Source organism: Struthio camelus, chromosome 36 (genome assembly GCF_040807025.1).
Source record: "Struthio camelus isolate bStrCam1 chromosome 36, bStrCam1.hap1, whole genome shotgun sequence".
Lineage (NCBI taxonomy): Eukaryota > Metazoa > Chordata > Aves > Struthioniformes > Struthionidae > Struthio > Struthio camelus.
Window position 1 is genome coordinate 413,106 of NC_090977.1, and position 25,711 is coordinate 438,816.

The window sequence follows — 25,711 nt, forward strand, 5'->3', positions numbered from 1 at the left end:
AGCGGAGGGGGGGTGGTTCCGGCTGTGCAGGACTAGTTTCTGGAAATGCCTGTCTGTGTCCCTGTTTCTTCTGCCCTGGTGCCTTCTCCTCCAGGCTGCAGAGGTTAGCTAATCAGGAGAGACCTTGAGGCCGAGCAAGGTGCTCCTCTGCAAGAAAACTTTAGGGGTAAGACATGTGCTGAAGGCCCCTTGGCTTCCTTGCTCTGCCCTGCTTGCAGGGTTGGATGCCCGTGCTGGGTGACGGAGCGAAGAGAGAGAGACCTTGGCCGGGCAGCTGTGCTGCTACGCCGCTCGCCTGTGACAACGGAGATCTCGTGTGCTGCCCTGGCGGGACAAACGCCTGCTGTTCTCGCTTTCTACACTGAGCTGTGCCACAGGTGCAGATGTCTGGTCCCAAACTGTGATTCCCGCATGTTGCCAAGCCTCCGTGCTGTAGATGCTTTCATGCCTTGAGGCAGGAAAGGTGCATGAGCAGTGCCTTTTTCCCCTGGGGCATGAAACCAGAGGGCCTTCCTGAGGTAGGGGGGAAGTTAGGCAAAAGGGACTAGGACTTTCCAAATAAACGGCTGCGAGAGGGACAAGGATACAGTTTGTGATAAGTACCTAACTCCAGCTTCTGTCTGGCTAGAAACCTTTCTGGCCCCCACTGATGGAGCTGCTGAGGTTTCCCACGGTCTCCATGCTCTTCTGCCTGCCCGTGTGTTTAGCTCTTTAACTGTCGCACCATGATGTGCAGCTGCTGGCTGGGCCTGATGCCCCTCTGGGGAAAGGAGTCCCTGCATGGAGGGCAGGAGAGGTTTGTTTCCCACCCCAGCAGTGTGTGGGGCAGAAACGGAGCCCACCATCTATGCTCATGGGGCCTTTGAAGAACTGAAGGCCTGTGGGGCAAGTGGGTCTGTGAAGGAGTCTTCTGCTAGGGGTCCCTGTGAGCTTGGCTCTGAAGGAAGAGAAAACCAGGGAGATGTTCCAGGTGAGTAGCTCACCTGGTTGGAAAAGGGTGCCCTGCTCAGCCAAAACACTCCACTGTCCACTTGGAGACAGCCCCAAACTACCTGGTTCTCTAATGAGTCCCTACCTTGGTGTTTCCCCCTTGGTAGAGGGTGAGCAGTAGTAAATGTGCAAAGGGAGCTCACGTGGCCACCCTTCTACGATGGAGCTGAGGTCTGACACAGCAGACCCTCTGTCACACTAGCCGTCGGCCTTAATATCTCTCCCAGTTGTATACGTCCTGCTTGCAGGTGGGTGGGTGACTCCAGGTGCCCAAGCAAAGGGACCCAAAAGGGATGGTAAGAGGTGGCCCTGGGCGCATAGTACAGCTGCTTCTGTACTTGGGCTGAGGCATGGATATGGAGTCCCCGGACATGGAGTTGCAGCCCGGATGAGCTCTAGGCTTGTATATTTTATTTCAGCCTCAGATCTGGGTTGCCTTCAGTGACAAACCCCCATAGCCCTGCTCTGCCCTGGAAGGTCACAGTGGCGGGAGGAGTTTCTTCCCTCTTGCCTGCTTTCTTTTCCTCATCAATCCCTTTCCAGACTGGTAGGCTTCCCCCTGTTTCTCTGGGTGCCTTCAGCCTTTGCTCTTGGGATTATCAGGGGCCAGAGACGAGAGAAATCTCCAGTCCTTCTTGATAACCCACGTCATGAGGGCTGAATAGAGGGAGATGTGAAAACTGATCTTCCAAGGCAACTTGTTTCCAGACAGTGACTATGCCGCCTCTTCCAGGCCATGAGGCATCTCCCCAGCTGCACCTGCAGAGCTCTGAGATGAGCCCTGGAGCTACCTCTGCCCCCGAACCTGGCCATGCTCTGTTTCTCTAAAGGAGAAAGCAGAAGAGGAGAGGAAGATGAATGTGGCTGGGTTTCAGCACCTGTGTGTTTCCTTGCAGATCAGGAGCATGCCTTGTTGGTCAGACTGGACAAATAGCATAGGGAGGTCCTTAAGGTCCAAGAAGAAATCGTCTCTGGGTTCCATGCACATATTTCTAGACTCAGTGCCCTGATATAGGAGATGGAAAGGATGTGCCAGCAAGAGGAGGGAGAATTCCTGCAGGTGAGACTGTCTTTGTGGAGGTCACCCCAAACCTCTCCCAGGAAAGGAAGGGGGTTCAAGGGGCCTCAGCCAAACTCTGTCATGGGGCCAGAGCTGGTGTCCCCATGCCTTAGAAAGGGATGGGGAACTTTCAGGGTCACATTCCCTCCTGCCCTCTGGTCTTAGCAATGGGGAGGTGGATCTCCTCTGGGAACTCCCAGTGACCACTCCAGCTCTGCCTACAAGCCATGCTCTGCAGGGGTGATGACCCAGGCAGTGCCTGGATCTGGGGATAATGGCAGGAGTAGGATTTGTTTCTGGAACCACCCCAAGCAGAAGAGGACTGTTTATCTCTGCACCAGTATAGAAAGAAGGAGGGGATTGTGTTGGTGGTGAGGCAGTTCTGCAGAGGAGCCTTTCTGCAGCCCCAGGAACTGCTGGGCAGCATGAAATGGAGAAAGAACTTCGTGGTTTTTTGGTAACGCTTATAAGAGATTATCTTACAATATAATGTCATTAAAAAAAAAAAATTGGAGCACACCAAGTGCACAAGATCCCAGCAAGCAGGTTTTACTCAAGAGCATCCGCTGCTCACAGCAAGCGGGATCAGCAAAGCAGGTCAGTGGCACAGCTGGAGGTGGGACCCTCTCCCCACCCAGAAGAAAGGGAAAATGCTCTCCCCACCAAACAAGGCCTTTTGGAAAGTAAAGATTGGGGGCTTTTGATCAGAGAAGTAAAATGCCACTTGCCCCTCTCCATAGTTCAGAGCCACCTTGATCCTCCTGGGTTTCCCACTGGCAGGAAAGGTGGTCGCAGGTGAAGTGAAGGCCTGGTATTGATTCCCACAGAACCCCATTGCCCAGATGCCCTTCTCAGGAAGAAAATCAACCCATCCCTCCCTCCTCACAGACTCCTTGGCCACCCCCACAGCCCAGGTCCCCCTGCCCCCCACCTCCACCTCCCAGCAGTGTCTCCCTGAAGTGAACCCTCGGCAGCTCAATATGCAGCAAGATGTGTCAAATCGCTGGGGTTTGGTGGGCACATCCTGCTGTGTAGCTGTCCATCTCACCCCTCTCCGGTCCCTGGACAGGATGAGCTGTGCATTGGCAGTGTCAGGATCCAGAGTCACAAATGCTGCCAGGGACAGAGGAAGGGAAAGGCATGAGTGTTAGAGGCAGATATCGCTTTGACCAAGCCCTGCTCTGAGTATGAGTGGAGACTTCTCTGCAGCTTTCTATTCAGGAAATCTTTGCCAAGTCACATACTGGAGGACTGGACACAGTGCAACTGTGTCTTGGGGATGTCAGCAACTCCAATGTGAGCTTAATCATGATTTCTTTAAGCACCTTTTCTGTTGAGAATGACTTTCCCAGAGTCCTCCCTTGTGGCTACAGCTCCATGCAGAAGGAGACCAGCCTCTTTGGAAGCAGAAGGATGCTATCTGCAAAGAGACTCACCTTTTCTGTCTACTCCTAGAGATGGTCCTTGCTCTTTCTCCAGTTCAGATGGCAAAATGTCTGGGGGATGAAGAATACAAGAGCTAGGATGTCATGTTCTCTAGCTGGTAATTCTGCTTTCTCCTGCCCCAGATGCACTCATGTATTAGTGCTTTTTTTTTGTACCTTATAGCAGGGAAGGGGCAGCCAGAGCAGACCTCTCTTGAGCAGAGAAAATAACCTCTGATTATATCGATCATGATCCACAGTACCTTGAAATCTCCTCAACGTCTCTCCGAGGACAATGTTTTGCTGAGAAATAACACGGACTCTCTGTTCCAGGTCCAGGAAGGTCTCTGTTGGGCCCCAGGCACTGCCCTTCTCCCACCTGGATACAAACCGTTCTCCTTAGTCCTGGGATGCACGGCAATGGCACATGCATAGCCCAAGATAATGGGACTTTCCCTCCTCCCTCTGCTTCCCAGGTAACTTGGGGATGGTAGATGAGCCAGTTTCCTCCAAAAGGTCTGTCAGCCCCAGCCTTGGAGCTGCCAAGCCAGGTCTTGGGTCTGCAGGGCCAGAGATCCTGATGTTCTTATGGCCAAGAGAGACCTCTTGTTCTAAGGGCACTTTCTCCTATGGCATCTCCACACTGGGGTTTAGTGGCATCTTCCTTGTCCCCACAACTCTCCATTCCTCTCTTCAAACCCTGCTTCAACTGCCAAAATTTTCATCACTGTTCCACAAGCCTCAGCCACAGCTCAGATGTTGCCCATGAGCCCTTCCCATGGCTCAGCATGCTAAAATGTGTGTGATAAAAGGGCACATACCTGTTCACAGTGCTTCTGGCTTCCTAGGACAGAAAGAGAGAAAAAGCCTCAGCTTCCCATCCCAAAATTAGGGAATGACTCCAGCCTCAGTTTGCATTCACCACCAATTTCTGCTGGAATTTCTCCCTTCCTGCCCAGATGCCCAGCAAAGTGTCCAACCTGCGTGAATTCACTCGTGGGTTGCTCAAGCCTCCTCTCCATCTCACAGATCAGGATATTCAGGAGAGAAATCTCCCCTGCCATCTTGATCTGCTCTTCCTCCTGCCTCCTCATGATCTCTTTGTCCAACTCTCCCAGTTGGGCCAGGAGGACAAGCTCTTGCTCCTTCAGAAACCGGCGCAGCTGCCGAAATTCAGACACGATCTTCTGCCTCTCCGCCTCTGTCTGCATCTGCAGGACACAAAGAGCACCAGGGAGAAAAGCTGGGCAGCACTGGTCCAACAGTACAACACCTCTGTTTTTTGCTGGGTGATGGCAATAACTATTTACCAAATAATCCTGCCACTGCTGCTCTCCACTCACTTTCAGTTCTAACATCTCTTCCCTTTGCTTTTTGAGAATCTCCAAGTCTCTGTGAATTTTCTCCTGGAGGAAGAAAAATGATTTGGCAAAGGATGTAGGGAGAGCGGGGAAAGGAAGAAATATGATGCTTGAAAAAAGGGAAAACATTTACTTTTGCTGAGAAATAATTCACTGCACAGATATGAGGATTAATGAGAAGTCATAGGACAACAGAGGAGACCTCATCGTTTCTCCAGGAACAGAGTTTCATTCTCAGAAAACAGGTATTTTCCAATTTATTTTTAACTGATTTGGGGGTGAAGGGTTTGGTCCAAAAATTAATATTTTAATATTTTTAGCCAAAATAAGAGTTGCACATGCAACTCTAGCCCCCCCTCCCCCCGAATATTTTTTCAATTTATTCATTTTTTGTGAAGGAAAAAAGAAAAAAACTGTATAGAGAACTGTAAAGGAAGCTGACTTGAAGCCTGTGAGAAGCTCCAAGAAACTGAAGCACCACTTAAGGTGGTCAAAAACCTCGCTTTCAGAGAGCAAGAGCCCAAGCTCAGTCATGGACCTGACCGTGTCCTCCTGGACAGACTCTGCTACATAGGCTGTAGCGGGAACTTCATGAGCCTTTTGCCCATCATGGCTTGAGGAAACTTCTTTTACATCACCCTTGCAGATGAATGTCCTATTGCGCCACAAGCAGAGCTGCTCCTTCTCCTCTCTGCCTCCTCCTAGACCCAATAGCTTCAGCTTTTCAACTAAATTTGTCAGGTGGAGTTTTGCTTGGAAATTCCCTTTCCGGAGCCGGCTTCTGTGGGTGGCTCCCTCTGCAGCTCCAAGCCTTCCTTGCTCTTGCCAGGATCTGGCTGTGCAGCTTCCACAGCTGTTGGATTCACAGCACAGGTTCCCAGGATCTGGCAGCTGTTGCAGGACAGTGTGACGTGTGGCTTCCTCTCCCTCTTCCCTTGTGCTAGATGAATTGGAGGCCATGGCCACTGTCTCTCTAGATTGCTCCTAGCTGGTCTTGTTTCTCTGTCCCTTGCTATGTGCTGTGGAGTAAAAATATAAAAGATCTCACTATTAGTGGAAGAAGGAGGAGCAATGGAGGAAAGTTTTGGAAGTTTATTTTAAGAAGGGAGGAAACAAGCCTATTTCTTTTACTGATGGTGGGGTGACTGGTCTGAATTTTGATGTTTGGGCATTTGGTGTGAGGTTCTTGTCATCTAAATGTAAATCTTCATTGTGGGTGTTGGCATCTCAGCTTGGTGTCTCCCTTCCCATGATAGCCAAAGGAAAATGAGTCAATAGCTCCAGTTTTGCCAAATCCCACCCCAGTGGCTTACATCCCCAGGGTCCCATGCTTTCCAGCATAGATAGCTCCAAAGCAGAGGACCCTTCGGACAGCAGAAGCTCCAAGGACAAGGGCTGTCTCCCCTGACTCTAGATCTCTGCAGTCCATGAGACTGCAGCCACACGATCCCTCTTGAGAAGCTTGCTTAGCACAGACATCCCTCCACCAAGCAGGGTGAAAAATGAACTTATACACCCCTCCACCCTCCTCTAGGCTCTTGAAAGGATGTCTCAGCAATGCCAGGGTCTCTTTGCCGTAACGTCCCCAAAGACACTTACCTGTTATGCACCAGCACAGGAAGCTCTGCTGCCCGATGGTCCTTACCAGTTTTCAAAGTGGGGGGGTGATTTAGTCCACCGGGTTCCTCTGCAGCCGCCCCGGTGGGTCACTGCAGCGCTGTGAGAGCCGAGAGGCAGATCACGTGGGGCACAGAGGGAAATATCAGCCCTATTTAAGGAAACGCGGAGAGGAATGCTCTGCCTGGTGTCTCCATGCCAGCGAAAGGCTCACAGTTGACCCTCAGTGGATCAGTCTCCCTCATGGAGACTTGGGCCAGATAAAGCTTTGGACTGAAAAATGCTTCATTGGTTTTGGCTATAGGAGAAAATTTCTTTGGCTGCGGGGGGTGATTGGGCATTTGTCACCACGCAGCACAGGGACCACGTGTTGATTTCCCCCGCGCAGGGAAGGACGTTGTCTTCTCTGCGGTGTTAGCCACCTTGACAGTCACGTAGTGGATTTTTTTAATTATTTCCCCCCCTCACATTTTTGTCTGCTGCTTTAAAGCAGGGAGCGATGGTATTTCAAGCTCCTCTTAGCTACCTGTCCTTTAATCTCAAGAACAAACGCAGGGTGGAAGGGATGTTTCCTAGCAGGGCAAATGGACATTGATTTTCACAGACAGTTGGGGGGGAAAAAGAAATTAAATTTTCTGCAGCGTCTCAAATGGTTTATTGTTAGCTGGTAACTACTAGTTCGCCTTTGCGTGGTGGTACAAAAGACAAGATTTAGTGCTATGCAGGTGGCTAAGAACAAGCAGACATTGATGAGGGACTCATGATAGCTGCTAAAGTGCAGTGGGAGGTATAGAAAGGTGAAGTCCATAGTTTCCTCCCTGACCCTAGGTGATGTCTTCTAATCACCTGTCTCCCGACACAGCTGGCTCCAAGCACCGGTTTGACGACACCTTGAATCTAGTCTTTGGGCTCCCAGTACCTCATTGGAAACTTCATGGCAACATAATGCAGAGCTGTGCTCTGGCGTAAGCTTCTTCGAGCCTTAACTTTGTACAGTCTGGCTGTCCGGCACCCCGGTTTTCATCTGCGAGCATCATGCCAGCTTGGTGCTTCTCTTCTCCCAAAGGCAACCCCAAGGCACAGAGCTGAGCTAAACATGGATTCCGGGTCTCTGGCTAACCCACCTGGAATACCACGCTCTGCCCAGGCCAAATTTGAGTCAAATTAGTCCTGCCAGAGGACCTGGCTATGCCCAGCTCCAGCATAAATATTATGCGACCGATGGCTTGACCAGCAGCAGGGTGGCTGGTGCATTTAGGAAGAAAACCTGCAGCAATGTTGGAGCATGACGCTGAGAGCATGGACCAGGCACTGCGAACTGTAAGTAGGAGACATGGGGCTGAGACTAGGCAGACCTGAAGTCACTCCACACAGAGCAAGGATGTGCAGGAGGGGGGCTGCCTTTTCTTTGCACGATAGCTTTGGGGCTCTTGCCTGGGAAGGGGTTTCAGCCTCCGCTCAACCCTGAGAGCGTTTCTATCCTGGGCTCCAAGAGCTGCTCTTAACCACCTTCCTACTAAAGCGTCTGGATGGGGCAAGATCCCTCCACCGCTCCTCCTGCCCCAGGGCCACCCTCTCGCCACCAGAGCTGAACTGTCCGCCCAAAGAGGAATGCAAGAGTCATCGGACCAGAGAGAGCGAGCCCAGCTCTACCCAGAACCACGGCCGGATCCGCTCCCCGGCAAAGGAGGCTGGTGGAAAAGCGAAGATTGGTGCTTTGTTCTCGGCATCGAAAAACGCCACCTCTCCCCACTCATAGTCTAGAGACACCCGGATCCTTTTGGGGACCCGTGGCAGGTTAAGGAGAGTTGGAGGGGAGGTGAGGGCCCGGTTCTTAAATCCCCACTGCTGCACGGCCCAGATCCCTTCGTCGGGATTAAAACTGATGGCTCCTTTCCTCCGAAGCGACTCCCGGCTGACTCCGACGGCGCAGTACAGCCCCTCTGCTATGTCCACCTCCCAGTAGTGCCTGCCGGAGGTGAAGGCCTCGCAGCCCAGCACGCAGGGGTCGGCGTCAAAGCGTTCGGGGCAGTCGGGGGGCTCCTGCAGCAGGTATTCCCATCTCACGCTTTTCTGGTCCTTGGACAGGATGAGGTGCGGGTGGGCCGTCTCTGGGTCCAGAGTCACGTTTGCTGGGGCAGAAGAAAGGGAGGGAGGGAGAGAGAATGAAGCTATTTAAACTGCCCTTCTCTGCAGGGGGGGGGGGGGGGGGGGCTGATGTCTTCTTGGAAATCTAATGGGAGAAGGTGTGAAGGGGTCGGTCTCCATCCCTAATGGAGCTGGACCGAAGTGCAGGAAGGAAGGGGGTTCCTGGGACCAGGCAGACACCAGTCTCCTTGTGTAGTGGTGGTTCCTCCTGGGGCAAAGCCTCTCGGGGACCTCTCTACCCCTCTTCTGACCTCCTGCTCTCACACAGTGAGCTCCCGAGAGGTCCTCCAGTCACCATTGAGAGTGCCAAATTACTTACCCAGTTTTTCATCGTGTTTCCCTAAAAAAAAAGTACAATAAAAATATATTATCGATGATGTGAACTTAAAACTGAAAACAAAAGTAGCATCTGTAGAAGGGAGCAAGAGGCACTTACTATGTTCTTCAATGCATTTTCCTTAATAAAAAAGAAAGACATTAAAAATGTTTTTAATGATGGTTTTTCCAGCCTGAAGATGTCTGTAGTTCATGCTAACTTATTTCCCTCCTCCCCCAAAACGCTCTTTCTTCTCCTAACATGAGATTAAACCCTTGTGAGATAAGAGCTCCCTGAGACTTGAGTCTGTGCCACAACTTGCTGCGGAAGTTAAACCTAGGAAAAATTACAGCTGCTTTAGACACAGCCAGAAGAAAGACAACTAGGTCACACTAGCAATGTCTGCTACAGTTGGAGGGCGCTGCTCATATAGTTTGCATAGGAATGAAGGTGTGTGCTTGTTCTGGAAATCTGTGACCATTATAGTCTCCCTGTGTGTTACATATGTGATGCTGCAGCTCATCTTTTAAGTTATAAGGAAGTTGAGTGGTTGTTTGAAAGACAGATGCCTGGACTTCACTTTCTTAACAGAGGAATGACAAGGTTTGAGTTTCCTTTTCTATGGCGGGTTGTCATTCGTCCTTTCGTTGGTTACTGGGAGGACTATTCATTCTGAACTCTCATCTTGCTGAAGAAAAAGACCTTCTATCGCTTCTCCACTTCTCAAACCAGTTTGTGAACTGTCACTAACAAAAATACAAAGTATCTTCTCCTTTCATATTTTTCTAAGACAAAAATCTCAGAGCCCATCTCTTCCAAAGCCCCCAAATCTCACAAATGCTCTGCTTCTCCAGAAAGTAAGGAAAATGACACTCACTCATTTTTGCTTTGTATTCCTCTGAAAAGAGAAACGATAGAAATGGTTATTGGATATCTCTTTGTGTTGTGGCTTTATATGGCTTTTATTTCTGTGCCTACTCACTACTATTGTTTGCATTGATTATTATAACTCAAAATGCATTTGTCTTTCCTACGTTATTCCCATTAGCCCAAATTTCCATAAAAATCCCCAAAGTAGCTCAGGAAAAGGCATAACTAAGAGATGGGGGGGGGGGGAGGAGATGAGACAGAGACTTGTGTATCTTTGTTTCATTTAATAAAAAAAAAGTGACTTACCAAGCTCTGCAGTAAGTTCATCTTAAAAGATGGAAAGAAGAAATAATTTCCATTAGGATGTCTTCAGGCAAATAAGAGCAACTTAAATGACTGTTACTGAGGGGCAGATTTCAGCTCCTGGCACTAAATTTTGCAACTTTGGTTTCAGGTGAACGATCATCGTCAAATTACTGCTTCAGTGGCAATGAAAACTCAGGTGGCATGCCTAAAATGCCACGCTCCTGTTCCTCTTGCAGGTTTTGCCCTCATCTGTGGCACAGATTATATAAAAAAAAAATATATATATATTTTTAGCCCACCTGAAGTTTACTTCTCAGGGAAAAAGTATGATACTCACCAATTTTTCTATCACGTGCTTCTAAATAAAGGGAAAAAAAAGTGGCTAATATAAAATCTACGACTGAATAAAAACAAAATACAGAGCCTAAATCATGTGTATTTGTTTTGCTGGAGGGCAGAAAAAATACTTACCGACTTCTGCAGAGAGTTCATCTTAAAAGAGAGAAAAAAAATAGTAGTTTTTCATTAACTCTCTCTTACTCTATGCATATATACTTAACAGGTATGCCATCTATAATGCAGTCCTCTAGATTTAGCTTAGATACCGTTTTCACACTAGTCTTGAAAAATTCCAGTTGTGGGTGTGTGAAATCCATGGAAGTCGGTGCATGAAATCACGACTTTCATTGCAAATGCAGGAACAATGATGAAACTATTGTGTCTATTGCTCTTCCTTTTTTTTTTTTTCCTGCGATAAACCTTATGGGATTGCCTTACATTTGTTATTTCTGAGGCTAAAAAGGCCAGACCAAACCCTCATCCAAATAATCCTAAATGACTTTGTAAAGCCTACAAACGCGCTTCGGATTTGCTATCCTCAAAGGAAGGAGATGGACACGTACCAATGTTGGTATCACGTTCCCCTGAAAAAGGAAAAACAGAGGAGAAAAAAAAAATCTGAAGTTATTTCTATGTACTTCCCCCTTTTTTTTGGTGCATGTTTATCATCTAGAGGTAAAGATGATTTTTTTTTTTCAGGCTGTATAGAGAATTATGAGTATAATTCCCATTTTGCCTCAGCTTTTATATAGCTTAACCCGTCCCCTAATTTTCTTGTTTTTAAATCTTCTATCAAAGATCACACTTACTCCTAGCAAAGCCCAAACTAAATATAAACATGGTATTCACAAAGAAAAAAAAATCCTTCTTTTTTTTTTTGATTTTGTTGAAGGAGAGGAAAAAAAAACAACCAAAAAACTTACTGAGCTCTGCAGTGAGTTCGCCTGGGAAGAGAGAAAGGAAAACTGGTTTTAATGATGAATGTTTGTCCCTCTGCAGCAACACGGCTGTACGGGGAAAGCAAAGCGAAGCAAGCGGCAACCACAACGCAAGGTTTCCTGAACAGTCTTCTCATCTCATACTAAAGAAAGACGTCTAGTTCAGAAAAATAGTTGCACCTCCGCAGGCTTTTTCACACCTCTTAAATGCACAAAGCAGCAAACAAATGAACCACAGGAAAGCACACTTACCGATCTGCGTATTCCGCGCTTCTGAAAAAAAGCAAGAATAAAAAAAAATTGTTAAAAGTAGCCCCCGCCCCTTTTTTTTTTTTTGCAGTTTTTTTGTATCAGCTACAAATTCCAATTTAAATATTCCTCCTACAAAACTGAGGTTAAAAAGAAAAAAAAAAAGTGAAACTCAAACTAATGCAAAAAAAAAAAAAAGACACCGTGAAACTCGAACTAACGCAAAAGATTTGAATTTAGAAAGAACGAAAAGGGAAAGGACTCACCAAGCTCTTCAGTGAGCTCCGCTTAAAGGAAAGGAATAAATGCTGTTATTAGGATCTCATTGCTCAGTGGGCACAGGGTTAAATGGGAGATTGTCAGGGAGGAAAAAAAAATAAAAACTCCCTTAATTTGAAACAGCGTTTGCTAATGTTAAACTGAAATAGTCCTGTGAACTTGGGGAGGGTTGAAAGATTTTGAGAGCTCGACAGCAGTCTCATGAGCTCTCCTACTATGAGAGCAACTAGGTGGGAACGGTGCAGGAATTGGGTATTTAAGGGTGGAAGAAGAGCCATCATGTGGTCACCACTTAGCAGGCACCCAAAAATGCCAGCAGAGATCCAGGAAAAAGAGTAAAGCATTCATGAGTACAATACCCACCTATTTTTCTATCACGTTCCCCTAAAAACAAAGGAGAAAAGGATTTAAAAAAAAAAAAGATTAAAATAATTTGAAAGTCTCTGTTGATGTTAAAAAACAATCAGAGAATGCTCTTTCCCCAGCTACCTGTTCATTGTTAGTTATTATCATGTGAAATTCCATTTTTGGTGATGGTTATCGCCCTCCATCTAAGCCCACAGTACCTGCTGCATTAAAATTAATCTCTGGGCCACAAGGAAAACAGGCAGAAAGCTTCAGAAAATTGTCATTATTTGCTTTTATCAAGGAATTAAAAAAAAAAAAACACATACCAAGGTCTTCATTGACTTCATCTTAAGAGAGAGAAAAGCACAGATTTCCATTAGAACCTATTTATTCCATGGCTTTTTTCTCCCCTCTATAGATAGGGCTTCTCAGCCTTTGAGACGACCTAAATTTCTTCCACATTAAATGATGGAGAGCAATGTACAAAGTGTCCTTCCCAGCAGGGGACGGGACAGTTTAAAAATTAGAAGCAGCTGAGTGACAGTTATGGGATTCTTGTACCACGGTCCCCTAAACCCAAAAGATTATGGGGGAAAAAAATTGAATTTATATCTAGGTATTTCTCTCCCCTCTGACTGGGAGATACACCGATGTAGTAAGCATCATGATGATGTAAAACCTAGTTGGATTTGAACATTTTCCAGTCTTAAACTTAGCTCACATTTTCCAATTCCTCTGTAGGGAAACCAGATTACAAAGCAGCCTTTTCTTCTGACCAAATTCAGATTAATTCAAAAAAAACAGGAAAAAAAAAAAGGTGAAAATACATTCCCTGTATTTGCTTTTGTCAAAGGAAGGAAACAACTTACCAAGTTCTTCAGTGAGTTCATCTTAGAAGAGATAAATAGAAATGATTTCCATTAAAAACTAGTTTTCCTGGCCAATGGAATTTGTTATTTATAAGGGGATAGTCCGGCCTCTCGCTAAAAAAACCCCACGTTTTCTGTGGTGCTTTGAAAAACTCATATCATATATGAATATGTGACCATAAGCCCGCCCGCTCATGGACTGCTCCTCCACGGTCTCATCTCAAGGAGGACCCACCTTCCTCTTCCTCCTCCATTTTCTATTGCACATCGTTATGGCTATGCCCTACGGTTAGTTAGCGAATCTGAGCGAGCCTCTTTGTCAAAACCTCCACGTTTCTCCTCTCTTTGCAGTTTCCCTGCTCAGCTGGAGGACTAACCTTCCAAAGCTGCTTGCAAAGCATGTCTCTTTTTTTTTTTAATTAAATATCAGAGCAACTCCTGCTCCAAAATAATTTTCCTCACGCCGGCCCTCTTTAGGGGCATTCAATCAATCAAGGAGATTTTTCTGTCTTTGCAGGAAGGAGGATGATGCTTACCGCTTTCTAGCTCACATTCCTCTGCAAAGGGGGGGAAAAAAAGAAGAAAAAAAGATTCTTATTTAGCCCTATCTTTTTAGTTGCATTTCTTTTCCAGACCTTATTTGGATTCATTACCATGATCTCAAATGAACTGGTGACTTATAATGACTATACACCAGTTAGGTCTTTTAGAAAAAGATTTAAAAAAATAAAAATCAAGCCACCTCCACCTGACATGCAAGCAACGCGAGGGTCTGTTCCTTTGTCAACCAAAGGAAAAAGAAGAAAAAAAAGAGATTTACCAAGCTCCTCAGAAGATTCATCTGCAAAAGGAGTGAGAAGAATTGATTTGCATTAGGACCCTTAGATACAGACCTTCACAGACAAATTTTGTGTGCAATTTTAAGTGTTAAATATAAACCAGAGCGGGCTGCACCAAATCCCAGCTGATGCACTGGGTTAGGATTTGCAAAGGACAACTTCAGAAAGCATGACTCCTATATTTTTTGTTTTAGTTCCATAATTACATTAGATTTTAGTCTGGAATTTTTTAATATACGTGTCTATATATGTGTGTGTATATATGTATTTTTTTATATATGTCTATATATTAAAAACACGCACACATATACATGAATAAAATACTGTATAATTACAAACTCCCTTGCAACTGCCTAATTTTTAACATGGGAGGGAAAATATCACTCACCAGCTTCCAGATCTTTTAATTCCCCTAACAAAAAAAGAAAAAAAAAGAAAAGTTAAATGTGAGGGGTTTTTTTTGTATAATGTATTTATGTAACAAGATACAAGATCATTGCTATTCCATCGCTATATTTTCCTGTGCGTTATTGTTATATCTAAGTCATCTGTGTTAACCCTCTACCCATATCCTTCTAAAGTTATATTAAAAAGCATTCACAGCCAGTCAAATAGAAGCACGAGAGGAAAGAAAAAAAAAAACCTAAAAATTCCAAAACTCCGTTCTGCAAAAGTAACAAAAAAAACCAGCTTACCAAGCTCTTCCGTCAGTTTTCCTTAAAAAAGAAAGAGTAATATTTGTTCTCGTCAGCATGTTTCCAGTTCGAGGGAACGCAGGGAACTGCTTATGACAACTGAGCACCCTGAAGGGATCACAATTCTCGGGAAACACGAATGACACTTACGGATTGTGGCGTCCCGTTTTCCTAAAAAGAATACCGAAAAATGAATATAAGCGGGGACATATAATTTTCTCCAATGTTATATCTTTGCGACATACAAGATCGGCAGAAGAAATTCATCCCGCCTAGCAAAAAACCCACTAATTTTGCGTGTACAGCTACAGAGGTTTCTCCTTTTTTTCTTTTTTGGACCGAGGAAGGAAAGGAACTCAGCAAGCTCCGCAGGAAAGTTTATCTTTACAAAGGAAAAAGGAAGGAGGGAAGAAGGGAGGTTAAGTGCTGCCTTACTGCTTATGAAGTTTCATTACGATCCTTGCCGGGCGAGACCCCAAAAGTTTGGGTACGTGGCTGCAATGAAGGGAGATGCCGCGCGATAACAACCCGCAAATTTAAAAATAAAAACACACACAAGCAAATGCACTTACGAACTTGTGAGTCGCGGTCCTCTGCGAAAGAACAGACAGAAACAGAACCGGTTACCAAAAGCTCTGCGTCTTTTCTGCCGCATTGCTCTAAAACCTCCCTCTCAAAGCCTTGGCTCCAGCAATGCTTCGTTTTCTAGCTATCGAGCTCTTTTTTTTTTTTTCCCCTGAATGATAAATGGTAGCGCGTCTGCAATTTAGCAGCGTTTCTGTTAAAACGTCGAAAAAGCCGTCGCTTCAGCTACATAAGCTGAGCTCATGTGTTTGCACATTGGATTTACTGCTGGAGATAAGGAAATGCACTTACCCAGCAGCTCAGTAAGCTTCCCTTAAAGCAAAGAAAGAAATATTAGTTACAAGCAAAGCTCTTTTACTTTCACGGCTATACATAACTAAAGGACAGGAAAAAGCACGGAAAAATGTCACTTACTTATTTCCGCTTCATGCTCCCCTAAAAGACAGAATAATCGGAATTAATAATTAATATCGACTGCTTTTGTTGTATCGTTGTATCGTCAGTACAACTCTTCCGGCCCTTAAATGATTTTATTCTGCTTAGCACAATCGCTACCTTTTGTTTAAAAATGTATCTCGCCTAGGCCTAAATTAATGCTTTTCAAAAGGCCAATATAAAAACAGGCGCAAGGAACCTGGAAAATACAAATGCGATGCAAGGCACGGATGTCCAAAAAGGGGAGGAAGGAAAAGGGCACATCCAGCACCCCTGTGAGCGCTCTTGCATAGCAAAAAGAGCAAATATTAGGGCTTTATTACTGCATATGTTGGCTGTTGCTTTCTGTAGCCTGTTATATTCCTCCTCTTCCTCCTGGGCAGACACAAGCTCATGTCGTCCATGATCTCATCAATAAAAATAGCAAACGAACCATGAGCACCGGGATAATGTTAAGCGCAGAGACGCGGCTCGGGGGTGTCAAAGGCTGCACAAAAGGCGACCGGTACTTACTGATTTTTGCATCGCGCTCCTCTGAAAAACGAGAGAGAGAAAAATAAATTAGCATGCAAATCTCCTCTCCCCTCCTGCAATTCTGCCCTACAAGCACTGCAGAAATCACGCTCTGCACAGGGTTTATTTTCATTTTTCCATCAATAGCATTGCTTTGAAACTGTGTTTTGGGGGGAATATTCAGTCTTCTTGGCCTTTGCCAAGTACTTATTCCTGAGCCAGATTAAAACAGAAACTCCGCCTTCCATCCTTAAAAATCAAAAACTGCAAACAATTCATTTTGACCAAAGTGGGAAAATTCTTACCAAGTTCTGCCGCACTTTTCCCTTAAAAGGAGAGAAATAAACAGGAGTTTGAGGAAATACCTCTCGTCTCAATGACATAACAGACCATCATAAACATTTCTAGCTTAACCTCCTGTTCTGCGTATATTTTTCTATATGAAATGATAATATTGTTTATACGTTAAGTCAAAGTTGGTTGAAATGTGGACAAACATGAACAGATTTAATTAGTTTTTTATAGAAAGGGAGACAGCAGTGGGGGGAGACAGGTGAGATAGAGGTATCAGGTAGAAGAATTTCTGCCATCATTTTTCTTTTTACAAATCCTGATTGCCTTAGGCTGACTACAAACATAAATCCACAGAAATGATTAACACTAAAAACCCCAAGTGACCGTGACATAATTTTTTTTTTTTGGTTAGTTTTCCCCAAGCCGCTGGTGGTAGGCAGTTTGGATGCTCTCCTCCCAGGGCACACCTTTCACAAGTAAAACACAAAACTAGCCACTCTCGTGACGGTCATTTTGAACACACCAAAACGCCTAGAACAATTTTCAGGCTTAAGTCACATAGGAAAAAAAAAAAATAAGGCACTTACGAAGTTTTCTATCACAGTAGCCTAAAAATAAACATAAATAAATGATTACTAAATTCTTCATTGCCTATCCTGATATATTATTTCCAAAGTCAAGACTAACAGGAGAATGACTTACCAACTTCTGCAGTAAGTTCCCCTTAGAACAGAGAAAAGAACAGTTATTTTTAAGATTTTCTGTTTTCCTGTATGAGTATGCAGGCAATGGCTGCTAATTTATGGGTTTGAGCTCCTCTTGACCCCCCAACCCATACTATGCAGAGGGTTCTTTAAAAAAAATTGCTTTGTTTCAGAGCCAAATTGCAGGAACCGTGTATGCATGATCCTTCTGCAATTCTTAGGTGTCTACGTTAACTAAAGCCCCAATCTTTCACTTGGAAATACATACACACGTTATATGCACATGTCTATATAAAAATTGTGTGCACTCGCTTAAACGAGGCACACAAACAGCTTTTTCAATAACTAAATTTATGCAGAGATTTGCTGGAGGGCAAAAAGCTTACCTATTTTTGTATGACGCTCCCCTAAAAATAAGAGTAAAATGATCGTATGTTATTTTCCATGGTTTCTGTCTTTAGCAAATCACGTCCCCGTATCTTTGTTCCTGTAGTTCAGCCTACAAGGTCATTTCTATTCTAGCCCAAGTTATCCCTGTTTGCAATTAGTTCTGCATTGCTTCGGGGTTTTAAATTTCTGTAATTCTGCCTTGAAGACCCTGCTTTTCGCAAGGTAGATGAAACGCGTACATATCAACAACAACAACAACAAAAAAAGCAAGAGGACTTACCAAGCTCCACAGTAAACAACCCTTAAAACAGAGAAAACCGTATTAGTTCCCACTGAATTTCCCAAACTCCCCATCACCCGCCGAAGCTTCATCCCTCCAGCCCGTCTCAGGTCTCCCCACGTGAATTTTCCCCCATTGGTTTTCCTTTTTCTCCCTTAAACTTTGGTTTCGTGCTTTCCACGAAACCCAAGAAGTCACCACTTCTCGAGGCCCAGACTCAGCCGGCTGTGAGAAAGTCCAACGTTTTCAGCACTTTCGGGGCTGCAACATGGGCCACCCCATCGCCCCCCAGCTCGCCGGGTGCTCCCATGCACCAGGCTGCGGCAGAGGAGGAAACGTCACTTACTGATGGTTGCATCGCACTTTGCTAAAAACGATAAAGACAAAGGAGGGATCAATCAATATTCAATTATCCCAAATTACCTTTTGTTATGAAATCGACCCCCATTAGCTCCCAGACCTCTCAGACCGACCAAAAGGCAGGCAAAGCTCCCAGCCCTTTTCACAAAGGGCAGGCTGACAGTTTTCCCGTGAATAGGGAAGAAAAATACTTACTGAGTTCTGCAGTGAGTTTCCCTGAAAAGAGAAAAAAAAGAATGTTAATTTGAAATAGTTAAATGCTAATTTTAATTAATTTTCTTTCCTCCCTGGACCCGTAAGAGGTAATTATCTGGCCTAGTCTAACAGAGTGTCCTAGAGCAGTCTAATGTAATGCAGATAAATTGTAAGGGAACCATGCTGAAAGCATCGAGTCAAATAATACATCCATTCAGGAGCAATGCAAGGGGTTGAGTAAAGAAATGCAGGAAGACTGAGAAAACAGGAGACGGGGGAGAAGACACATGAAACACACCCAAACTGGAGCAAGATGCACCTTTACACCAAGATTTTAGTTGTCAGAAGAAAGTCACTTACGGAGACTCGAGTCTCTGTCCCCTGAATGGAAAAAACAGAACAAAACCCATTTTTTACACAATGCTGCCCTCTTCCTTTGAGATAGCAACTCTACTGAAGTCAAAGCTCGGAGAATTTCGGTTGCAAAGCCAGTTTGCCCCTTTTCCTAACTACAAAAAGCAGTCTGCGTCTTTGCTTCAGTTTGCATTTTTGCGAGGAGCAATGAAAATGCCCGACTCTACCGGGGTGCAACGGCAGATGTCCAAGGGAGATCCCCAACCCTTGCCTGGACATGGCCTTCAGCAACCCCAGCCCACCGTGGCGTGAGCTCTAGTGAGCCCCGGGAAGTTGGACCAGAGATCTCCAGAGGTCCCTCCAAGCTAATTTCATAAAATTATGCAAAGATTCAGCTGAAACATCAGCTCCATGGGCAGTTCCGTACAGAAGAGAGAGAGAGAAGAATGCCTTACCAAGCAGCGCATTGAGTCTACCTGTAAAAGAGAAGAAAAAATACATTAGTTTTAAGTAAAACAATGAAAACTGAATCAAGGAAAGAAGAGTTTATTGGCATTAAACTGTCCATCTTTTATTTTGAAAGGAAGGAAAAGGACTTACGTATTTCTGCTGCGAGCTTGGCTGCGAAGAGAAAGAACAATATCCATGTTTGTTAGGATGCTTTTTCTCTGCGGCCATATGGCAACGGGCTGCTGTGACTAGGGGCACATCTGCCTCCGGGACCGCGTTTGCATGGGGAAAAGTCTGACAAAGTTGGGGTGAAAGCCCCTGGAAATGACCATATCTAAGGAGCTTGGATCAGAGCACAAGCAAATATGCTCCCACCCCAACGGCTTATGGGCTGTGGGTTAGAAACTTGGCAGCTAGTGGCTTTCAAAGAGTACTAAGTAATTCAGGGCTGGGCAGGAGAATGGGACACAAAAAGGCAGCTTTATATATATGCAGGGAAGAAAAGCAAAAGAGGCTCTGGGAAAACGCAGAAGCCCATGGGTTTCTACCCTAAAGACACAACGAAGAATGACACTTACTAATTTTTCTATCGCGTTCCTCTGGGAAGAAAAGAGGGAGAGAAAAAAGTTGAAGTCATTATTAAATACGTCTGTCTCTTTTGTGCATAGCTCTGTAGCATTTCTAGAGCCCACACATCAAGGATATTCATCCCCACTACTGCCTTTATGTTAAAGATTATAGTCTGAAATTATGCTTTGTTGTAAACTTTACTCAGCTCAACACAAACCTACACTCGTTTTTTTCCTAAAATGAGAGGTGATTGCCTTCGTCTCTCACCAAGGAACATGAGCAGGAAAGGACGCAACAGAAAAAAGGTGATTCTTTCACAGGCTGAGACTCTGAGGGTGGTTCACTAAGTGCTTTGTGATCCACAAACGCCTGGACCAAGACTTTTCTGCTCTTCACATGCCTTTGAGTCCAGGGGAGGACCACGGAGATGATTTGGAGGATGGAGCAAACGGCGTATGAGGAGAGGCTGCGGGAAGCAGGTGCATTTAGCCTGGGAAAGGTCAAGGCAGATCTGTCTAGTGGGGGTTATAGAGCAGCCTGGGGCAGGCTCTTCTTGGAGGGACCCAGTGACAACCTAGGAGGTAACAGGAGCAAGTTGCAGCAAGGGAAATCCCAAAGGGATATCAAGAGGAAATTCTTCTCAATGAAAATGGTGCAAGCCTAGGACAGGGTCCAGGAAAGTGGTGGCTCTCCATCCTCGGAGATCTCCAGGACGCAGCCTGGAGCAACCTCCTCTCTCTGAGCCCTGCTCTAAGCACAAGGGTGTGCTTACGACCTTCGGCGGTCCCTTTACGATTTAAAGCTTTCTACGATTTTGTGAGGATTTAGACTTATCCCGTCAGCGCTTCTAAGGGGAGAAAAATATGCATTATAATCCTAATGCAAAGTGTGGGAAGTCGTCCACAGAAAGAAACCCCAACGGTTTTGAAGAATGGAAACTAATTTGCAGTAGAAAAAACTTGCTCTGCTCTTCTCAAAGACAAAACAGCAAACACGTGCCCTGCACGGCACCCTTCCAAAGCACTCCTAAACACACATACAGGCTCAAGTGCATCTGTCATCGGGCTGAGCTTTAACTGTGCAGAGAAAGGGGAATGGTACTTACTGATTTTTATATCACACTCTCCTAAAAAATAAGTAGAGAAATAAATAAGGAGAAATGCATAGCGACTGCTCCTGTACCCCATTCGCCTCTTGTAGTGCTCTGTCTTCACAGCACCAAACTCAAACCCGGCAGAAATTTTATTCCACGGACGCCTTCCTTTATAGTGAGCCTTATTTTAAAATACTCAAGAAAGAGTTGCCCTTCATCCCTCCCATTTCTAAAGCAGATGGAGACAGATAAACTCGTCAAACAGCCTTGACATTTTTTTTTAACAAAGCATTTTTGCATAGTTAAGGATGACTTTCTGTTTATCGAGGAAAGAAAACTCCTTACCGAGGTCTGATGCAAGTTTCCCTTAAACCAAAGAAATAGATGAGTGTTAGTTTTAAGCAGCGCTTTCTCCCTGACAACAGCCTGGCTGATGCTGCGGCTGGTGTTGCCTTAGGCACTGACGGAGATAAAAGAAAACGGGACTGCCTCCGCAGGTGACGTTGGTCAGAGGGGTGACTCGTAGGCAAAAAGCCCAAATCCTGCCGCTTCGGCAGCTTTCGCGTGGGTTTTTGGTGTGAAACTGTCTCGCTTGCTGCTTCCCCCCCGCCACGATGAGCTAATAACCAGATCCCAACCGCGTAGACGCGCTCGGGGCGATGGGGCATCGCCCAAGGCTTTTGCCGCTACGAGGAAAGAAAAGGACACTTACTGATTTTTCTATCGCGTTCCTCTAAAAGAGAGAGGAGAAGAAATATCAGTCTTCATTAAGCATGCACCAGCTCGCCTCTGTTCCTATGTCATGCCGTGAATCTCACGCCATCTTCCCCCCACCGGTTTTTTTTTTCCCCCCTGGGGATTATAATTTGAAACTTGAGTTTTGTTTCGAATCCATTTGCTTTATTTCTAGCCCAGACTGGGTGTATACGGGTCGCGTATGTGTGTGCAGGGGGGGGCAGGGGTGGGATGATAACCCCCTCTTCCCCCTAAAATATAAACGGAAATCACTTACCAAGCTCTGCCGTCAGATTGTCTTAAAAATAACAATAAAAATAACAATAAAATAAAAATAAAAATAAAAATAAAAATAAAAATAAAAATAGAAATAACAATAACAATAACAATAACAATAACAATAACAATAACAATACAAAAATATACACGTAGGGTCAAGTGCGAACCCTATAGCGGATGGGACTGGGCACGCGGCTTTCCCCAGAGTTTTGCAGCAGCCTCTAGGCTAAACCCCGACTCCTCACGCAAGGTTCACTGAACAAGAAATCCCCTCTTCGGACTCGGTTCGACAAAGGTAAGAAAGCGACACTTACCTATTTCTGCATTTTCGGCCCCCCCCCAAAAAAAAAAAGAAAAAAGAAAGAAAATGGCTCTAAGTCAGGTTTTGCCACTTCTGTGTATTCAAGAGCTGGCTTGTTATTACCTTACTCAGGGGCACAAAACGACCCCTGTTCTCCCCCAGATTTATTCCCTTCATTACTATCGTCCCCAATTGGCTTGAATTTTAAAAACTTTCCACCTCTGCACTTTTTGAAGCCTAGATGAAACACAGGCGCAGCCAGTCTTAACAAACCTCAACACAATATCGACAGCCGTGCCCAAAAGACATCTTTGCCAAAGGAAGGCGACTTGCTAGGAACTGAGCAAATTTTCCAAAACAGGGAGAAAAGGACCCATTGTAATAAAGGCCTTTTTATTCCACAGATACACGGCTGTTTTGCCCTGAGGGCCTCTATCCGTCAACCAAATGTTTAAGTTGAAGGAGGGAACTTACCATTTTCTGTGTCACATTCCTCTAAAAATAATAGAGAAATAAATACGGGTTAGTTGCAAGAGCTCTCTGCCTCCGACGTGCTTCTGCGAGCAAGAGCGTGAAGCAGAGATTAGGGACGGCTGCTGGAGATGCCGATTTGTCTTGGCCGAAGAAAAACATCTGGTGGAACGGGGCTGCGTTGTACTGCTCCGGGAAAGAGCTTGTTGGGTTCGGTCCCTCCTCCTTAAGTTACGTGTCTTGGTTATATCCGGGCGTCAGCACAAATTTAAGAGGTAAAGGATGGTTTCTCTTCCTAAGCCCAATTTGCTAGTCCCTAGACCTTCTTCAAGTGGCAGGAAGGTCCCAGTGAAACCTCGAACCTTGCCAAACGTTGCCTAGAGGTCCTGCTCTACGCAAGGGAGCTTTTCTGTCTCCAGCAAAAAAGAAAAAAAAAAAAAAGATCCTCCTCCCCGACCCAAAAATACTTACCAAGTTCTGTGTCACTTTCTTCTAAATTAAATAAAGAGAAACACATAAAGATGTATGTCAGTGCCAGTGCTACGGCTTTAGAAACATGTGCATGCAACCTCAGATAGGCGTAAGGAAGGGAAATGGCTTACCAAACTCTTCCGTTAACTTCCCTTAAAATAGAGAAAATAGTGTTAGAGCAAGCCTTTAGCACTAAGGTTTTACTTCGCAGGAGGAAGGGGGGGGGGGAAGATACATACTAATTTTTGCACCCCATTTCCCTGAAAGACAGACAGAGAGAAAATTCAGTCCTCAGTGGCGCCTCCTGTGATTTTTCTCTGCGCCCTACAGAAGTCATCTCCAAAAACCGTTTTGTACTTGCCGTTCTTTATCGATCACAACGGCCCAAGAATATCGGTTATAAATTTATCTAACTTGCTCTTTGCCCACATAAGTCTAAAATATATGGAAGCATAAATAAATCATCCTCCCAACCAAGAAAGGCCATTAGGGTACGTATGCGATTGAGGAGAGACTTGTTTTGCCGCGAGAAGAAAAATCACTTACCGAGATCTGCATTCCTTTTCCCTTAAAAAAGAAGAAATAAAAGAAAAAAATTTAAGTGCTTTTTTTTTCTCCCCCCCCTCCCTCTCCCGCCAGGCCCAACAGCAATGGTTTTCTAGCCCAACTGCTGCATTTACCCTGGAGTTAAATGTTAATGCTCCCGTATTGACTGAGACACCGAGATTGAAGTGCAGCTCATCGTCAGTCAAGAAAAACATCCAACTAGAGAAAGCGTTTGAGGGAAACACCCCAAAAAGCAGCCCCCAAAGCCGGCAGAGCAAGAACCGGGTGGCAAAGCCACCAAACAGGTAGCGACCGCAGCCGGGCTGGGGTGGGAAGGGTTTGCCGGAAGCGCCTTAAGTCGCGTGCCAGGAGCCTCTCTTGGGTTTTCGGGCACGGGACCTGGGTGCTTTCTTAGCAAAGAGGGTTTCTCCAGCCGTACCTGCCTCCATCGCCACCGGCGAGCCACCGGCCAGGGCCTGAGCTTCGTCTACCTGGTGGAGCAAGAGGGACCATCACGAAGGCGCCGTGCCCGAGCAGAACCTGACCTTTCCGGCTCGGAGGAAAGCGCGTTGCGGGATGCGCCAGCTGGGCACCCTCAAGGACACGCGTGGGAAACAGAAGCGAATAAATTTGGCCTTTAGCAGAGAAACCCGAGGGACTTTGCTGTCTTACGAGAGGGAAGAGCTCAGCTCGACACTCGAGCTCTGAGGGCAGATGACATCTTGGCAGGGATGGGCTTCAGTCTCGTTAAAGTATTTAGGCGTGTGACGCCTCTTTTAGCAGATTGGATGCAATGAGTAAGAGCAACCTGCTAGAAAATGAAATATGAAATGAAATACTGATCCCTGGGGGGAGGAAAAAAAAAAAAAAGGCTGGGGAGCTATGGGAGGTGATGTGGGCAGGAGCAGGGGCAGAGCTTTCTAAATGTTTTCTAACGCTTCCTGCATTCAGGGATATAGGGGCTCTGCTTGTTCCTCCATCGCTGGTTTTTCTTCCTAAACCGCCTGAGCTGCACGCGGATTGATTTTAATTTCCTGCCTCTGTTCACAACCCCATCTGAAGGCACAAAGCCTTCCCAGCCGCTGTGAAAGAGTCGAACGTGCCAGCGGGAAAAGCAGATCTCTGCGTGGGAAAAAGGTCTGATTGTGCTAAAAAGGAAACTATCGGGTGCTGCCTCGTTTGTGGTATTCACATCTTTCGGGAGCTGTAGGCTTTAACAGGACCGAATTGGATCAACTCCCTTATGGGGACCTGAATTTGTACAGAAATGGACTCGACAGAGCCAGGAAAGTGATGCCAACTATTTCTGCACGCTATTTTCCTAAAAGAAAAATTAGAACATAGCTTTTTTTTTTTTTAATCCTTTGCCTGACGTTTGTCTGTATCATCAGGTTTAGGTACAAGAATAAAAAAAGCCCCACAACCGGCAAAGTGACACCAAAAAAAAAAAAAAATACGCCTTCGCCCGCCTCTGCAGCGCTTGCGGCACGAACGGAGACGACTTACCCCGCTCCGCGCTTGGCTCCCCGCGACGGCGAGAGACGAGCGAGCCTGACGGGGGGACTTTTCCGCCGTGGGGAAGCTCGGCAGCTCCCAGCTCGCCCGTCCGCGTCCGGTGGCCCGACTGGCCGGCGACTCGGTGCATCTGCCCCGAGCAGCTGCAAGGGCCCCGCGTGGACACGGCCGCCGTGCTGGCAGCCCCGGGACATTCCCACCGCCTAATTTTAGCCAGCTGAAATGCCGAGGTGGGAGGAGGCCGGTCTCGGAGGATCCCTATATAGTCACGGCGGCAGCAGGTTCCTCTAGAGGCGGACAGGAGCAGAGGTCCCACCTGGCCACTCTGGGCCACCCTCTGGAGGTGCCACCTCTGCCACAGGTTGCTTGGAGGGTATCCGGCTCTATTTAATTTTATTTCTATTTATCTCTACTTAAAATACTAAATTAAACATTAACATGCAGTCCAGCCCCATAGCTATTTCCCTGGGGGACACATTTTCATATCTTTTTTTTTTTTTCCTTTTCTTTTCTTTCTGGTTA

The 25,711-nt window shown here is 45.8% G+C and overlaps 2 protein-coding genes and 1 long non-coding RNA gene across 6 annotated transcripts; 1 reads left to right on the plus strand and 2 right to left on the minus strand.

Moving 5' to 3' along the window:
• On the plus strand, positions 1-7,403 carry LOC138063852 (uncharacterized). Of its 4 annotated transcripts, none has more exons than XR_011137181.1 (5): positions 16-166; positions 1,887-2,050; positions 3,808-3,950; positions 4,854-5,080; positions 7,315-7,399. It is a non-coding gene; the product is annotated as an uncharacterized lncRNA (long non-coding RNA). The 4 variants fall into 4 exon arrangements; XR_011137183.1 differs by lacking the exon at positions 16-166 and adding an exon at positions 179-377; XR_011137184.1 differs by lacking the exon at positions 1,887-2,050 and having other exon boundaries at positions 1-166.
• On the minus strand, positions 2,064-6,634 carry LOC104139190 (E3 ubiquitin-protein ligase TRIM7-like). The gene is made up of 8 exons (XM_068923941.1): positions 6,435-6,634; positions 5,379-5,854; positions 4,785-4,880; positions 4,455-4,685; positions 4,296-4,318; positions 3,738-3,853; positions 3,487-3,546; positions 2,064-3,163 (listed from the first exon to the last, which is right to left on the minus strand). The coding sequence occupies exons 2-8, from the start codon at positions 5,793-5,795 to the stop codon at positions 2,649-2,651; spliced, it is 1,458 nt and encodes a 485-aa protein (XP_068780042.1). The 5' UTR covers positions 5,796-5,854; positions 6,435-6,634; the 3' UTR covers positions 2,064-2,648.
• Positions 6,846-25,299, minus strand: LOC104139164 (E3 ubiquitin-protein ligase TRIM39-like). Its single transcript, XM_068923949.1, has 45 exons — positions 25,181-25,299; positions 24,114-24,165; positions 23,675-23,695; positions 23,368-23,388; positions 23,260-23,280; positions 23,129-23,149; positions 22,661-22,681; positions 21,884-21,904; positions 21,584-21,604; positions 21,217-21,237; positions 20,884-20,904; positions 19,787-19,807; positions 19,359-19,379; positions 19,214-19,234; positions 18,765-18,785; positions 18,405-18,425; positions 18,196-18,216; positions 17,850-17,870; positions 17,566-17,586; positions 17,178-17,198; positions 17,063-17,083; positions 16,487-16,507; positions 16,182-16,202; positions 15,648-15,668; positions 15,525-15,545; positions 15,221-15,241; positions 14,799-14,819; positions 14,649-14,669; positions 14,342-14,365; positions 13,935-13,955; positions 13,651-13,671; positions 13,115-13,135; positions 12,572-12,592; positions 12,261-12,281; positions 11,885-11,905; positions 11,622-11,642; positions 11,355-11,375; positions 10,995-11,015; positions 10,564-10,584; positions 10,430-10,450; positions 10,093-10,113; positions 9,794-9,814; positions 9,037-9,057; positions 8,920-8,940; positions 6,846-8,584 (listed from the first exon to the last, which is right to left on the minus strand). Exons 2-45 carry the CDS (start codon positions 24,121-24,123, stop codon positions 8,073-8,075), a joined length of 1,407 nt encoding a protein of 468 aa, XP_068780050.1. The 5' UTR covers positions 24,124-24,165; positions 25,181-25,299; the 3' UTR covers positions 6,846-8,072.
• Between the last annotated feature and the right edge of the window lie 412 nt (positions 25,300-25,711).

Excerpts from the sequence above, each read along its gene's own strand:
- LOC104139190 (XM_068923941.1), bottom strand. The coding sequence starts at position 5,795 with ATGGCCTCCAATTCATCTAGCACAAGGGAAGAGGGAGAGGAAGCCACA. Across the intron at positions 3,854-4,295 it reads GCCAGAAGCACTGTGAACAG|GTGGGAGAAGGGCAGTGCCT; the intron begins GTATGTGCCCTT and ends GTTTGTATCCAG. Across the intron at positions 3,547-3,737 it reads GACGTTGAGGAGATTTCAAG|ACATTTTGCCATCTGAACTG; the intron begins GTACTGTGGATC and ends TTCATCCCCCAG.
- LOC104139164 (XM_068923949.1), bottom strand. Across the intron at positions 23,281-23,367 it reads GAAATGGGGTGCAAAAATTA|GGAAGTTAACGGAAGAGTTT; the intron begins GTATGTATCTTC and ends CTCTATTTTAAG. Across the intron at positions 8,585-8,919 it reads GAAACACGATGAAAAACTGG|CAAACGTGACTCTGGACCCA; the intron begins GTAAGTAATTTG and ends CTTCTGCCCCAG.